Here is a 16745-nt window from a genome sequence, read left to right as displayed (position 1 = left end):
CTGGCTAATTTGTATTTTTAGTAGAGATGGGGTTTCACCATGTTGGCCATGCTGGTCTTGAACTGCTGACCTCAGATGATCTGCCCTGCTCAGCCTTCCAAAGTGCTGGGATTACCTGCGTGCACCACCGCGCCCGACCATGCCTCTGATTTTTTATTAGCAAGTGTGATGTTAGTTGTTACTTTGAGATAGATCCCCAAGAATGTAAGCTCCCTAAGAACAAAGATTTTTTTGTTTTGTTTTAACTACTGTATTCCTAGCATATAACAGGGAAATAAATATCTGTTGACGTTTCCCTTCCATTCTTAGTATATTAATAGTTTATACTGAGTGGATGTTGAATTTTGTCAAACACCCTTTTGATCTCAGATTACTGTTTTAATTATTATCTGCTATTTAAATAGGATGCTGGATTCCTAAAAATGTATTCCTAATATTATTTCGTTATTCAACACATTTTTGAGCAATTGAACTCAGGCTCTGACATTATATTAGTGAACAAAAATAAGTCCTTATTCTTTTTTAATTTTTTTAAGACGGGGTCTTGCTCTGCACAAGCATACCTCACTACAGCCTTTGACTTCTGGGCTCAAGCGATTTTCCTGCCCCAGCCTCCCAAATAGCTGGGACTACAAACATGTAACACCATGCCCAGCTAATTTTTAATTTTTTTGTAGAGACGAGATCTTGCTGTGTTACCCAAGCTGGTCTTGAATTCCTGGGCTCAAGCAATCCTCCTGCCTCAGCTTCCCAAAGTACTGGGATTACAGTTGTGAGCCACCACATCCAGCCAAGTCCCTACTCTTATGGAACTTAATTCTAGAGAATTTCAGTTTGTAATAAATGATAGGAGGGGAACATCACACACAGGGCCTCTTGGGGGGTGGGGCACTGGGGGTCTGGGGGAGGGATAGCATTAGGAGAAGTACCTAATGTAGATGACGGGTTGATGGGTGCAGCAAACCACCATGGCATGTGTATACCTATGTAACAAACCTGCACATTCTGCACATGAATCCCAGAACTTAAAGTATAATTTAAAAAAAAAAAAGAATGCAAATGAGATGAGCATAGGAAATGGAACAGAGGATCTGGAGAGTTTTGCTTTTTGTTTTTTTAATCTTTATTTCTTTTTATTTTTTTTTTTGAGATGGAGTTTTGTTCTTGTTGCCCAGGCTGGAGTGCAATGGTGTGATCTTGGCTTATTGCAACCTCCGCCTCCTGGGTTCAAGCAACTCTCCTGCCTCAGTCTCCCAAGTAGCTGGGATTACAGGCATGTGCCACCACGCCTGGCTAATTTTTTGTATTTTCAGTAGAGATGAGGTTTCACCATGCTGGGCAGGCTAGTCTTGATCTCCTGACCTTGCGATCCACCCACCTTGGCCTCCCAAAGTGCTGGGATTACAGGCATGAGCCACTGCACTTGGCCTTGTTTTTTTTATTTTTAAGAGACAGGGTTGGGCCAGGCGGGTGGTTCACACCTATAATCCCAACACTTTGGGAGGCTGAGGTGGGCAGATCATGAGGTCAGGAGATCGAGACCATCCTGGCTAACATGGTGAAACCCCGTCTCTACTAAAAATACAAAAAATTAGCCGGGCATGGTGGTGGGTGCCTGTAGTCCCAGCTACTCAGGAGGCTGAGGCAGGAGAATGGCGTGAATCCAGGAGGCAGAGCTTGCGGTGAGCCGAGATTGCACCACTGCACTCCAGCCTGGACGACAGGGCGAGACTGCGTCTCAAAAGGAAAAAAAAAAAGAGAGAGAGAGAGACAAGGTCTTATTCTGTCACCCAAGCTGGAGTGCAGGTTTGATCATAGCTCACTGCAGTTGAACTCCTGGGCTCAAGCATTCCTCTGACCTCAGCTTTAAGTAGATGGAACTACAGGCCCACACTATCACACCGGGCCCTAGTGTTCAAGTTTTTGTGTGAATATGTGTTTTCATTTCTCTTGGGTCTATACCTAGGAATGGACTTCTCTCAGTCATATGGTAACACTATGTTTAACCTTTTGAAGAGCTCCCAGACTGTTTTCAAAGTGATTATACCATTTTAAATTCCCAAGAGCATTGTATGAAGGTCTCAGTTTCTCCACACCCTCACCAACACTTGTTAATATTTGTCTTTTAGATCATACTCACCCTAGTGAGTGTGAAGTACTATCTCTATGTGGTTTTGATTTGCATTTCCCTAGTAGCTAAAATTATGTTGAATATTTTTTCATATTCTTGTTGAACATTTGTATATCTTCTTTGCAAAAATGTCTATTCAAGTCCTTTGCCAGTTTTTAAATTTGATTGTCTTTTTCATGTTGAGCTGTGAAAGTTTTTGTTTTTTTTTTTTTTGAGATGAAGTTTCACTCTGTGGCACAGGCTAGAGTGCAGTGGCATGATCACGGCTCACTGCAGCCTCCACCTCCCAGGTTCAAACAGTTTTCCTGCCTCAGCCTCCTGAGTGGCTGGGACTACAAGTGCCCCATGCCCAGCTAATTTTTGTATTTTTACTAGAGGCGAGGTTTCTCCATGTTGGCCAGGCTGATCTTGAACTTCTGGCCTCAAGTGATCCACCCGCCTCTGCCTCCCAAATTGCTGGAATTACAGGTGTAAGCCAGCATGTCTGGTCAGTTTGTGTTTTTTGAGACAGGATTTCTCTCTGTTGCCCAGGCTGGAGTACAGTGGTACTGTTATGGCTAAGTGCAGCCTTGACCTCCCGAACTCAAGTGATCCTTTCATTTCAGCCTCCTCAGTAGCTAGGACTACAAGCACACACCACCACGCCCAACTAATATTTTATTTTTTTATTTTTTGTACAGATGGGGTCTCGCTGTATTGACCAGGCTTGTCTTTAACTCCTGGGCTCCAGTGATTCTCCCACCTTGTCTTCCCAAAGTGCTGTGATTACAGACATGAGCCACCATGCCTGGCGCCTATCTGATATTTAATTTGCAAATGTTTTCTCCCATTCTGTGAGTTATCTTTTTACTCTCTTGATAGTGGTTTGTGGTTTTTGTATTTTGTTTTTTTTGAGAGATGGAGTCTTGGTTTGTTGCCCAGGCTAGAGTGCAGTGGCATGACCATAGCTCACTGTAACCTTGAACTCCTGGGCTCAAGAAGCCCTCCTACCTTACCCTCCCTGATAGCTGGGACTACAGGTGCATGCCATCTTGCCCCATTTGTGATAGTGTAATTTGATGCAGGAAAGTTTTTCTTTTTGATGAAGTCCAATTTATCTACTTTTTTCTTTTGTTGCTTGTGCTTTTGTTGTCATATCTAAGATACTTTTGCTTAATCTGAGGTTGTGAAGATTTATACCCTTGTTTTAAGAGTTTTATAATTTCAGCTCTTATATTTAGGTTTTTGATGTATTTGATGTATTTGTAGTTAATTTTTATGTATAGTGTGATCTAGGGGTTAATCCACTTTCTTTTGCATGTGGATATCCAATTATCTCAGCATCATTTGGTGAAAGATGATTCTTTCCTCAATGAATTGTAAAACTAGGGGCCTACTTGATATTAGCCACATTTCAAGTTTGAAGCCAGTAATTGAGTTTAGAGGGCACACTGCCCTCCGAAAGACCACTTTCACTTCTGAAACCACCTGCAGTTTCAGATGGTCGCAAAACCATCTTCAGATTTGCTAATTCACTAGAACTCACTGAAAGCTGTTACAGTCATAGTTATAGTTTATTATAGGGAACATATACATTAAAAGCAGCTAAAGGAAGAGACAAATAGGGCAGAATTGGCCGGGCGTCGTGGCTCATGCCTATAATCCCAGCACTTTGGGAAGCCGAGGCGGGTAGATCATAAGGTAAGGAGTTCAAGACCAGCCTGGCCAAGATGGTGAAACCCCGTCTCTACTAAAAATACAAAAATTAGCCGGACACGGTGGCAGGAGCCTGTAATCCCAGCTACTCGGGAGGCTGAGAGGCAGCAGAATCGCTTGAACCCAGGGGGCGGAGGTTGCAGTGAGCTGAGATCGTGTCACTGCACTCCAGCCAGGGCAACAGAGTAAGACTCCGTCTCAAGAAAAAAAAAAAAGGGTTAAAGTTCCTGTCTTAATAAGGAAATTTAAAAAATTGTATGCTGAGGTTGCTAAGGTCTAGCTTGTGTTTGTGAAATTGTGAAGAAAGAAAAAGAAATTCATGCTAGTTTTGTTGTCACACTTCTGCAAAAATTGCAGCCACAGTGCATGGTAAGTGCTTAGTTAAGATGGAAAAGGCATTTTCTGAGTGGAAGACATGAAGAGAAACAGCTTCCGATTGACAGCATTCAAGTTTGGTACTATACATGGTTTCAGGAATCTACTAGAGGTCTTGGAATATATCCCTATGGATAAGGAGGGACTACTGTATTGCCAACCAGGGAAGCTTCAGTGCTTCCATAGTATTTATTAGGGCATCATTACATAGGCATGATTGATTTGCTTGGCTGCCCACATGGTTGAACTCAATCTTCAGGTCAGCTGATACCAAGTTGTCCAAAGTTCCCCACTCTAAACCACATGATTGGTCTTTATGGCATGGCCAGCTTTCACCCTAAGACTACTGGGTGTTGCAGCTGCAACCTAAAAACTGGTAACAAAGACATGCTTATCAGGTCTGACATAGATTACCTCCCAAAAGGCAAAGGCCAGACATCTCTTTGGGTAAGGCCAACTTTTTTTTACTACATTGAGATAAATATCTATTTTAAGGACAGAGTTCAGGAGGGAATGAGTGTTTTAAACTGCGTATCAGTAGTCTGGTAGGAGTTGTATTAGGATCTTCATGTACGGCCAACTCATTAAATTTTTAGATTAACTCTGAGAAATATTGTTCCTTTATTTTTGCACATAAGGAAACTGAGGCTCATATGTTTTTTTCTTATTTTTTATTTTTAGAGACAGGGTCTCACTTCATTGCCCTGGCTGGTCTCGAATTTGTGGTCTCTGGGCTCAAGCAATCCTCTCACCTCAGCCTCCCAAAGTGTTAGGATTACAGGTTTGAGCCACCGCACCTGACCTGAGGCTCATACGTTGAGCAACTTTTCTGAGAGATGGAGCTAGGATCAGACCAAAGTTTCTCTGCTGCAAACCCCTTCATCAGATGCCACTCATCAGGACTGCTTCACTGCATAACTCCAGGGGTACCGCCCACATTGTATTCTCTGAGGATGGCTTTTCTTGGGATTGTACAGTGAAGCACTTTATATCCCAGCAACCCTAAATAATACATACCATCCGAATAAAGGCAGTGGGCTTGCTGCATAAATGTAGCTTCCAGACAAGTTTCCTCATCTCCTCTACTGTGTATGCATTCTGGAGCCATCACTCCACATTGCCTCCCAGTATAGCCGGTTAAAAGGTCCGTGAAGGTACACTCCTCAAGTGACCTTTTGGTGTATTACTGGCCATCCTATTTTGGAATACCACGCAATAGTTGCCTCACCTCTTTTTCTGGGTTGATTTGAGCATCACTGAAACTCTTGCTACTCTGTTTTCCTTCTCAGGCTGCTGTACAGGACAGATTGAATGAACAAGAGGGTGTGCCTAGTGTTTTCAACCCGCCTCCATCACGACCCCTGCAGGTTAATACAGCTGACCACAGGATCTACAGCTATGTTGTCTCAAGACCTCAACCAAGGGCAAGTTATTTCATAGCTGGAATTTCCCCCATTTTTATTTTTAAGTATATTCATTTGGTTATGTTGATCTCCCTGTGACAGGAGCAAAATAAATATTTAGAATGTAAACCTGTTAGTTAGACTTGGCCCCTTGGGTATATTATTTTGCCTTGATTCCTCAAGGAATTGTCATAGAAACTGCTAATTTTTTGTTTTCTATTCTTTGCCAGTTATTTGGAGAGTGTTTTCTATCTCTTAAGTTACAATTTGTTTACTCAAGTTCTTTGTTGCTTCAGTTTACTTAATCTTAAACTACTTTTGAAGAAGTATATGGAATCTTTGTAGGAGCTCTAGCCACGTCTTTGAAATTTGCCTTGAAGGGCTAGTAGCAAGGAGGTGGTTCACTTAAATTTGACAGATATTTAAGAGCACTCCAATAGCCTGGTATTTTGCTACTGGGGATCCAGACATGAATAAAGAGCCAGTCTTCCCATTTCAAATTCAGTTTCTCACAGTCTAGTGAAGGAAGTCAGATGTGTACCTGATAATGAACTCTAAAGAACTTCTTGGACTTTGTTTTTCTTATCCTTGGGGTTATACTCACCTCTTATACTTTTATACTTGCATTTAGAATCCTAAGAAAACATTCCCTTTAACATTGCAACAGTTAGAATTTTCTCCGTCATCAAGCCTTTTTGTGGAGTACTTGATTTTTGTTTTGTTTCGTTCTGTTTGAGACAGTGTCTCACTCTGTTGCCCAGCCTGGAGTGCAGTGGCACGATCTTGGCTCACTGCAGGCTAGACCTCCCGGGCTCAAGCAGTCCTCCACCTCAGCCTCCTAAGTAATGGGACTACAGGTGTGCACCACCATCCTGGTTAATTTTTGTATTTTTTGTAGAGATCGGGTCTTGCTATGTTGCCTAGGCTGGTATTAAACTCCTGAGCTCAATTTATCTGCCCACCTCAGCCTCCCAAAGTGCTGGAATTACAGGCTTGAGCCACTGCGCTTGGCCTACCTGATGCTCGAAAACATGTTTCTAAGTAGTGCTTTGTGGTTTTCTGAAGTATAGTAGCAGATTCCCATGTCAGCCATAGGGCTCCAGAGCTTCCTGTCTGCAGACACAGAAAGTGTCTCAGGTTAACACAATGTGACATCTGTGAAATGCTTTATAAACTACAGAGCCCTGGATGTATGCTAGTTTTAATAATTAATAACAGCAATAATAATCAGCATTATTACTAAGATAAGCAGCTATATGGGGATTTGTCATTGTGGTTAATATAATTATTTAACATTTATATACCAATGTCCAAGGTTAGTAATAGTGATTATCTTTCTTCCTATTTCTATATACATTATTTTAGGTTTTTATGTTTGTTTTGTTTTGGGGTAGAATCTCCCTCTGTTGCCCAGGCTGGAGTGCAGTGGCGTAATCTCAGCTCACTGCAACCTCTGCCTCCCAGGTTCAAGCGATTCTCCTGCCTCGGCCTCCCGAGTAGCTGGGATTACAGGCGCCCACCACCATGCCTGGCTAATTTTTGTATTTTTAGTAGAGATGGGGTTTCACCATGTTGGCCAGGCTGGTCTCAAACTCCTGACTTCGAATGATCTGCCTGCCTTGGCCTCCCAAAGTGCTGGGATTACAGGTGTGAGCCACTATACCCAGCTAATTTTTGTATTTTTAGTAGAGACAGGGTTTCACCATGTTGACCAGGCTGGTCTCGAACTCTTGACCTCAGGTGATCCATCTGCCTCAGCCTCCCAAAGTGCTGGGATTACAGGTGTGAGCCACCGAGCCTGGCCTATTTCTGTATACCATATTTTGATGTATAAATCTAAAAAGGAAAGAATTGAGTATGTATCCTTCGGGGGGCATTAACTTGCAACTGAATTTGACAAGTATATAAATAGCTGCCAAAAATAAGTATTAAAGCAGTTTTGGTTTTTGTTTGTTTGTTTGTTTGTTTTTGAGACAGTCTTGCTCTGCCCCCAGGCTGGAGTTCAGTGGCGCGATCTCAGATCACTGCAACCTCCACATCCTGGGTTCAAGCGATTCTCCTGCCTCAGCCTCCCCGAGTAGCTGGGACTACAGGTGCATGCCACCATGCCTGGCTAATTTTTGTATTTTTAGTAGAGATGGAGTTTCATCATGTTGGCCAGGCTGGTCTCAAACTCCTGACCTCAGGTGATCCACCCCCCTCAGCCTCCCAAAGTGCTGGGATTACAGGCAGGAGACACAGCTCTGGACCTTAAAGCAGATTTGATACAAAAATTATGTGAAAAACAAAATGATAGTAAGATGAAATAAGACCAAAGATGGTGGCACTTAGGAAGGATGAGGTGGCCAGGAAGAAGGAACTGTATTTTAGAGGAACAAATCACATGGAAGGACAAAAAAGAGTCAGAAAATCTGACCTAGCCATTTGATAAAATATTAGGGATTGAGAGAATTGTGTGTAACTTTGTTTTTGGACTTTCAGGGGCTGCTTGGATGGGGTTATTACTTGATAATGCTTCCATTCCGGTTTACCTATTACACGATACTTGATATATTTAGGTATGTACCTTTGGATTTATGTGTTAGTAGAATAGTAACACTTTGGAGCTGAAATTTAGGCCAAAATAAGTTTTATGCTCTATCAATGTTGACTTGCCAATTTGTCATGAGATTGCATACTCTTCTCGAACTGTCTTTTAATACAGTATAAAAGTATTTTAAATTGTTGAAGCATTGGCAGGCATTGTGGAATGGAATTGTTTTTACATCAGTCTTACCTATTGTTTGCAAAAACCAGTCTGGCTATATTGTCTCCCCCTCCTCCCCCAACCATATTTGTCACCTCTACACTTCCTAGTTGATGTCCACACCCTTTCCTTTCTAACCACTATCATCTCCTAGCTTCACACTCCTTAGAACTTTTTTCCTAAACTACTTCTCCACCTGACTACTCACAATCCCAACAAATTCTCTTGCTCTGAGATTACCCAGTTTGCCCTTGATTCCTCCCACAATAATTGGACCTCCCTAGACACTCCCGTTATACCTTTTCTTTCTTTCTTTTTTTTTTTTCTTTTTTTGAAACAGAGTCTTGCTCTGTCGCCATCGCCCAGGCTGGAGTGCAGCGCCACCATCTCGACTTACTGCAACCTTCACCTCCTGGATTCAGGCGATTCTCATACGTCAGCCTCCCAAGTAGCTGGGATTACAGGCATACGCCACCACGCCCGGCTAATTTTTGTATTTTTAGTAGAGACAGTAGAGATGGAGTCTCATTTTGTTGGCCAGGCTGATCTTGAGCTCCTGGCCTCAAGTGAGCCACCACGCCTGGTACCTTCTGTACCTTTTCACTTTGCTCCAGCAACCCCTAGGTTACAAACACTGGACCCTTTTATATGTATACCCACTTGCTTCATACCTTCACCTTTCTTCTAGCTTCCTTCATGTACCATTAAAAGAGCTCATCATTGGAAGCTACAGAGGGTCCAGGGCCAGAAAATGAGTGGGGCACAACTTCCTAGCATGTCAGGCTTGGGTTATCTGGCCCAGAGCCAGATATGGGGAACTAAAATGTTCATGGGCATCCAGCCGAGCAGATGGAGCTGGGATATGTAGTCTGGGCCTTGTGTATACAGGGAACCTGTACCTCCCTTCAAATATGGGACAGCCTTTACCCTGCTGTAGGGCGCAGAGTCTGAAGGTGTGGGTCCAGCAGCTGCATAAGTACAAGGGTCAGATAGTACCTTTTATATTGGCCCCTTGGTGTTTTATGAGGCTGTCGGCTTAATGACTTTCTTGCTTTAGCAACATTTTTCATGGTCACCAATTAATTGCTTAGTACTCTTTCCATCCCCATTTTATATAAGAATGAACAGGTAAAAACCTTTAAAATCATAATGAAAACTAAGTTGACATCTGTTTTTTTCTAAAAAATAAAAAAAGCTGATTGTCCTAAATTGTGTAGATCGTAGGGATATTGTATAATGAGGAAAAAAAAAATAAAGCCTTTAAGAGATAATTCTAAAATGCTTAATTTCAAAGAAAGTAGTTAAAACATCAGTCTACCAAAGAATTTCTAACCATTCCCCCACGTATACAGCTTACTACATTTTGTGCTTTTTTTTTTTTTTTTTGAGACGGAGTCTCGCTCTGTCACCCAGGCTGGAGTGCAGTGGCCGGATCTCAGCTCACTGCAAGCTCCGCCTCCCGGGTTCACGCCATTCTCCTGCCTCAGCCTCCCGAGTAGCTGGGACTACAGGCGTCCGCCACCTCGCCCGGCTAGTTTTTTGTATTTTTTAGTAGAGATGGGGTTTCACCGTGTTAGCCAGGATGGTCTTGATCTCCTGACCTCGTGTTCCGCCCGTCTCGGCCTCCCAAAGTGCTGGGATTACAGGCTTGAGCCACTGCGCCCGGCCTACATTTTGTGCTTTTAATTCGCTTTGGAATGTTTGTGTCGATGAATTTGGTTTGATTGCTCGGGAGAAATTCCAAGTAGAATTTTATACACGGGGAATTTGTTGGGATAATGAATTGGTTCACTTTTTGTTAAGGAAAGTACCATAGTTTAGTCACCTTGTCTGTGCTGAAAATTTTCCAAGTAAATGAATATTGTTTGCTTTCCCAGGGAAAATATGCATGGCATGTATTACTAATTTTAATGCAGCTGTATCATCCAACCAGCTTTTTTAATGTTAGGTAACACATTAGCCTCTGTCCCATTGCCTTCTCTGGAAACCCAAAGGATAAATAAATGGTACTATGAAAATAGGGTAGGCCCTTTAGAAACAGATGTGTGATACCATTAGGTATGTATTCTTCACTTTACAAGAGCTGCCAATACTCCATATCTGCCAGGGTACTGTGGAGCAGTTTTATAACTTCCTCCGTGGATACCATCAACCATAAATCATCAAACAAAATGTACTTGCCCCCTTGAAGAGCAAGTAAATCATAACCGCAACTTTAGATTTGAAGTTCCTATCCATAATTTGAATAGTTTGGGGTTGTGAACTCAATATTCAAAATCCCAGGAAAACAAAGGAGAAGGAGGAGCAAGTAGGACAACCAGAAAGTGACCTCTATTCTAAAGCACTGTCCAGTATAACTCTCTATGATGATAGAAGTGTTCTGCTGTTCAATATGAAAGCCATTAAACATGTGGCTATTGAGCACTTGAAATGTGGCTAGCATTACTAAGGAACTGAATTTTAATTGTACGTAATAGATTTAAATTCAGAATAGCCACATTCGACTAGTGGCTACAGTATTTAGATGGTGCCATTCTAGAGAGTCTGGGTGCATAGCCTGACACGTGATCTTTTTGGATACTGTGTCTTCCCTTCCAAATCCTTCTAGCCCTAAATTGTTCCACAAAAAATACTCAGGATTTATGTAGGCAAGTGTTGGAATTTATAATCCCAGTAGTTTGCATTCTTCCTGAACAAGCAATAGAATAACACTTGCTGCTTTATGGCTTTTGAACCAGACTCTACTCTCGGATTTGATGGTCCACTCACAGACCATTCACCTCCCTTTGTTGCCATGCCTCTGGCTCTGTTACAGGAATCTGTACCAATTGGCCCACTCCATATGCACTATAGTAAGCTGGATTCATGTGATATTTATTCCTTCTTCCCCAGGTTTGCTCTTCGTTTTATACGGCCTGACCCTCGCAGCCGGGTCACTGACCCCGTTGGGGACATTGTTTCATTTATGCACTCTTTTGAAGAGAAATATGGGAGGGCACACCCTGTCTTCTACCAGGGAACGTACAGCCAGGTCAGTGCCGCAAACCATGTAGATGCCAACTTACCGAGATGATTCTACCCTCAAAGGAAAGCATAGCCCAGCACTGATCATGTCCTTGTTTTACTTGAAAACCTTAATTAGCTCTTCATTGCTTACAGGGGGTGATAAAAAAAGACCAAACCCTTTAGCTGGCCCCTCTTTGATCTAATGCTGCCCTTCTTTTGAGGTCTTTTCTGCATAACTTTACCATACCCTCAGTTCCAGCTGACTCATTCCCTGAACATAGTCCGTACTTGCCTACCTCTGTCCCTTTGCTTTTGCTGGTCCCTCCATATGGAATGCCTTCCTCACATTTTTGCTAATTGGAATCTTACCAGTCCTTCAACTAGCTCATGTCGCTCCCCACTTATAACTATCCGTGATTGTTGTGCCCTGTCCTCCCCTGTCTCACAATCTAGAATACTAATCTTTCCCTTTGTTCTTCCATAGCTTTTAAAACTTGATAGCAATTTTATATTCTTTCCTATATTATTTGTGTTCATGTATAATCTCTGCTACCAGACTGTAAGCCCCTTGAAGGCAAAGCCTAAATCTTCTTTATCTCTCACAGAATTGAATAAGGACATAGACCATAGACTCAGGGTAGCACATCTCATTCAGCCTCAGCTATGTAGACCTTTGACTCAAGACCTCACCATTCAGGGGAGGAAAAATTAGAGTTCTGTGGGTGTTAGGTATGTCCCTAGTTTGCCAGAGAAATACATAGAATTAACACTATGGGAATAGGGAAAACTATGGGAATGCTGTGGGAATAGGCACACGGGGGTTCTATTATGCAGCCTCCAGAATTTCTGAATCTATCTGGAGAAAGAGAAAAATGTTCATCCTTGCTTCCTGCTTTGATTTTCCCATATCTGCTTTTTATCATAGTCAGTCTCCTCGGTGGCTGTTCCCACCCCACTCAGCAAACACTGAGCAGCACCTACTGTATGCCAGGCAGTGTCCTCAGTGCTAAAGATACAGAGATGAGTGAGATGAGCACCTCCCGTGTACCCTCTCTGCTATGATCCTGAGGGTAGACCACCCTTGGCCATGTCAGCAGTTGTACAGTATAATGTACTCAGGAGCACGCACATGCAGAAGCACGCACAGGAGTCTTGGATGCTAGCCTTGTCTTTGAAAGTCTTTTACACCCTATGCTCTTTAGAACGCCTTTGGATCATACAGTCCATCTTTTACACCCTATGCTCTTTCGAATGCCTTTGGATCGTATAGTCCATCATTCCTACTCCATATGGCCTAGGATCAGGGTTGTCTTTGCAGTTATTTTTTACTTACAAGGATGTTGTAGCTGTGAAGTAGAAAAATTCTCACCTCCCTTTCATATGGTCAGATTCTCCTGTTTTTAATCTTCCTTAGACTGTGGGTGCAGCTGACTTTTCTGTGATTTGTTGGGAACCTGTATTTGTAAGCCTGTCTACTCTCATGTGTCTGTTACAGTTTGAATCCTAACAACACTAAAACCTTTTCATTAAAGCTTATTAGCATGGAGTTTCTATAGGGAGAGCAATGCTAGGGGTGTGAAGGTAGGAGCTCAGGAATTTTCTGATTTCTCGCTCACCTTTTTTCCTTATTTTTTCCTTTTGTTCCTAAATACATAACTGTATCCATTAGGACCCTTAGCCTAAATATAAGCTCAAGGCACAGTCTTCGTAATAATGAGTGATCTTGTTTCTCACAGGCACTTAACGATGCCAAACGGGAGCTTCGCTTTCTTTTGGTTTATCTTCATGGAGATGATCACCAGGACTCTGATGAGTTTTGTCGGTAAGTGGATTGATTATTTTCCTTCTCTTTTCTGACTCTTTGTGGTGACAGTTCGTAGTCAGCAAGTTGTTCTCATGTCCTTTTTGTACCTTTCCACAGCAACACACTCTGTGCACCTGAAGTTATTTCACTAATAAACACAAGGATGCTCTTCTGGGCATGCTCTACAAACAAACCTGAGGGATACAGGGGTAAGTTATGTTTCTTCTGCCTCATTCAGGTTGTTGGAGAATCTTTGGAATGGTCTGGAAAGACATGCCATGCCATTTATTACAAGAGTGTTCGTTCTGTGGTAGGATACGATGCTAGTTGCTGTTTTATATTGTCTCATTTAATCCTCTCAGCAGTCCTGAGAGATGGGGCGTCATATTACCTTTACTTTATGGTTTAGGAAACAGGCTCAGAGAGTTTAAGCCACTGGCTGAAGGTCACACAATTAGCAAGTTTTTTTTGTTGTTTTTTATTTAATTAATTAAAATTTTTTTTGAGATGGAGTCTTGCTTGCTCTGTCACCCAGGCTGGAGTGCAGTGGCGCAGTCTTGGCTCACTGCAACCTCCGCCTCCTGAGTTCCAGTGATGGTCCTGCCTCAGCCTCCTGAGTCGCTGGAACTACTGGTGTGCGCCACCTCGCCTAGTTAATTTTTTTATATTTTTGGTAGAGACAGGGTTTCACCATGTGGCTTCAGACGCCTGGACTCAAGTGATCAGCCCACCTCAGCCTCCCAAAGTGCTGGGATTACAGATGTGAGCCACCGCGCCCCGCCATAATTAGCAAGTTGTAGCATATGATCAGGTCTGCCAGATTCTAAAGCCCATTCTTCACATTCAGCATTGCCAAAGCCTGCCACATTCATAGAAATATCCAGTCTTGGCTAGCAGCTTGCCTTTAATCTTAGTGGGCTTTTTACTGAAGAGTTTCTTCTTTTCATCAACAATTTGAACAGAGCCCTTGCATAGTGAGTCAGTTGTTTGAGTACCTTGAGTACTAATATGGATTTGGAAAGTTCAGATCTTTAGAGATAAGTATTTTTAGATGTTTAGTAAAAGATACGAAGGCATCCAGTGAGGAAGAATGTAGTCATTTTTGCGGCTACTTCTATCCAGCAACCTTCGAGTTTATATTAGCATGCCACATACTGTGCCATGACTTTAGAACCAAAGATGTGGCAGATGTTGTCCCTGCATCCCGGAATCTGAATCTTCAGCCTATTTGTTTTTAAACATCCAAATTCCTGCATGCATTTTGCCATTCTAATACGGCTTTGATGGGGGCGGAAGGGAGGTTGTGAGTAGAAGGAAGGTAAGGACTTTTTTTAATAGAAGTTTATAAAATCTCTTATTTCACACCATAAGGAAAACATAGATAAAACTCTGTTATGGTAAAAAGTTTAGTCATTTGGAAACCAATTTTCCTTTTTTTTTTTTTTGGTTTTTTTTGAGACCAAGTCTTACTCTGTCACCCAGGTTGGAGTGCAGTGGTGCGATCTTGGTTCACTGCAGCCTCCACCTCCCGGGTTCAAGTGATTCTCCTGCCTCAGCCTTCCAAGTAGCTGGAATTACAGGGACGTACCACCATGCCCTACTAATTTTTGTATTTTTTGTAGAGATGGGGTTTCATCATGTTGGCCAGGCTGTTCTCGAATCCCTGACCTCAAATGACCCAACCACCTCGGCCTCCCAAAACTGCTGGGATTAAAGGTGTGAGCTACCAGCCCAGCCTCAACTTTCTATTAATAAGCTTCTTTGGAACAGAAAAACTAACCTTTTTACGGGTAGAGAAAAGATACATAGGGAGAAAGGGTAAGGAAAGGATTAGGCAAGAGAAAAAAAGATGATGGTGGAGATTATTATCAGTGTCATCAAGCTGAGACTTGCAGCCTTGTGCCCTTTTAGGTTTGAGCCCTTGTATAGGGAAAACTGTGCCAGATTCTTTATAGATACTTTTCCTACCATCAAGTAGACATTATCCTTGAACTCTGCAGCCTTCCCTGGCATCATCACAACAACCACACCGCCACCAGGAAAGCCTGTCTTATTCTAGTCAAGCACCTAGGGATAGGCATGCAAATTGATAACAAAAACAAAAGATTACAAAACTGGGAGGAACTAGGCATGGTGGCACACTCCTGTACTCCCAGCTACTCAGGAGGCTGAGGTGGTCGGGTCACTTGAGCCCAGGAGTTGGAGACCAGCCTAAACAACATAGTGAGACCCTGGCTCAAAAAAAGAAAAGAAAGAAACTAGGAAGGGGGGAAAGGCAGAGACTAAATGATACCTCCCATCTTCCTCAACCAGGATTAAAATAGTTCTCTCTCACTCATTGTGAAAAGTCTAAGTGTTGATCTTTTTCACCGTCAAGTCCTGCCCTTGATCTGTTGGGTCTTTTTGTCAGTCTCACAGGCTTTACGAGAGAACACCTATCCATTCCTGGCCATGATTATGCTGAAGGATCGAAGGATGACTGTGGTGGGACGGCTAGAAGGCCTCATTCAACCTGATGACCTCATTAACCAACTGACATTTATCATGGATGCTAACCAGACTTACCTGGTGTCAGAACGCCTAGAAAGGTACAAGGGAGTTCTCTTCTGGAACAGAGAGAGACCAGTTGTAAATTTGGAGGGCTGACCTGGGGTTCTACCAATACTGACTTCTTCTGTGCATGAGGCCACTGTTAGCTTTTAGCTTTGCCCATTTATTGTCAAAATATTTACATACTTTGACCTAAATTACTCTATATCAGGTAATCTGTTCTTAGAGATGTTCAAAATAAAGACAAGGGCTGGGTGCAGTGGCTAACACCTGAAATCCTACCACATTAGGAGGCTGAGGCAGGAGGATTACTTGAACCCAGACTGGGCAGCAAAGTAAGACCCCATCTCTACAGAAAATAAGAAAAAATTAGCCAGGCGTGGTGGTACATGCCTGTAGTCCCAGCTACTTGGGAGCCTGAGGTGGGAGGATTGCTTGAGGCCAGGAATTGGAGGCCACAGCGAGCTCTGATTGTGCCTCTGCACTCCAGCCTGGATGACAGAGGAGGACCCTGTCTTTAAAAAATAATAAATGAATAAATAAACAAAATAAAGACAGGCCTCTATACTCAAGAATGTACATTGTGGTATTTAGAATAGCCGAATACAATATAAAGAACTTTGATGTAAAAAAAAAGTGGAATGGCTATAATTCCTCTCCATTACATAAGTTATGTACATTAATTATAGGAAATCCTAAAACCACAAAAAGGCACAAGGAAGAAATTTTAAATCACTGATAATCCTACCACCACTTGAACATTGTTATATATTTTTTTAATTTTACACATAACACACACCTCTCTATATGTACATTTATTTGTAAAATTGGGATAATACTTTTTTACAACCCTTCTTCATGTAAGAATATATCACAGCCTTTTCCCTCATCATTAAATATTCTGCCACGTTTTAAAAATTACTGTATAACATTCTGGCCGGGCGCGGTGGCTCAAGCCTGTAATCCCAGCACTTTGGGAGGCCGAGACGGGCGGATCACGAGGTCAGGAGATCGAGACCATCCTGGCTAACACGG

General features: G+C 42.5%; 1 protein-coding gene across 1 annotated transcript in view; it reads left to right on the top strand.

Annotated features, from left to right (window-relative positions):
* The window catches only part of FAF2 (Fas associated factor family member 2), a 58768-nt gene that overhangs the window by 29139 nt on the left and 12884 nt on the right, over positions 1-16745 (top strand). Inside the window, exons 3-8 of the mRNA XM_023185103.1 lie at positions 5491-5625; positions 8086-8162; positions 11243-11381; positions 13093-13178; positions 13278-13369; positions 15571-15748. Of these exons, the coding sequence (XP_023040871.1) occupies positions 5491-5625; positions 8086-8162; positions 11243-11381; positions 13093-13178; positions 13278-13369; positions 15571-15748 (707 nt within the window). The remainder of the gene's footprint in view (positions 1-5490; positions 5626-8085; positions 8163-11242; positions 11382-13092; positions 13179-13277; positions 13370-15570; positions 15749-16745) is intronic.

The sequence above is a fragment of the Piliocolobus tephrosceles genome, chromosome 4, assembly GCF_002776525.5.
Source record: "Piliocolobus tephrosceles isolate RC106 chromosome 4, ASM277652v3, whole genome shotgun sequence".
Taxonomy (NCBI): domain Eukaryota; kingdom Metazoa; phylum Chordata; class Mammalia; order Primates; family Cercopithecidae; genus Piliocolobus; species Piliocolobus tephrosceles.
The sequence above is the reverse complement of the archived record's forward strand: the minus strand, read 5'-3'. Positions and strand labels throughout refer to the sequence as shown.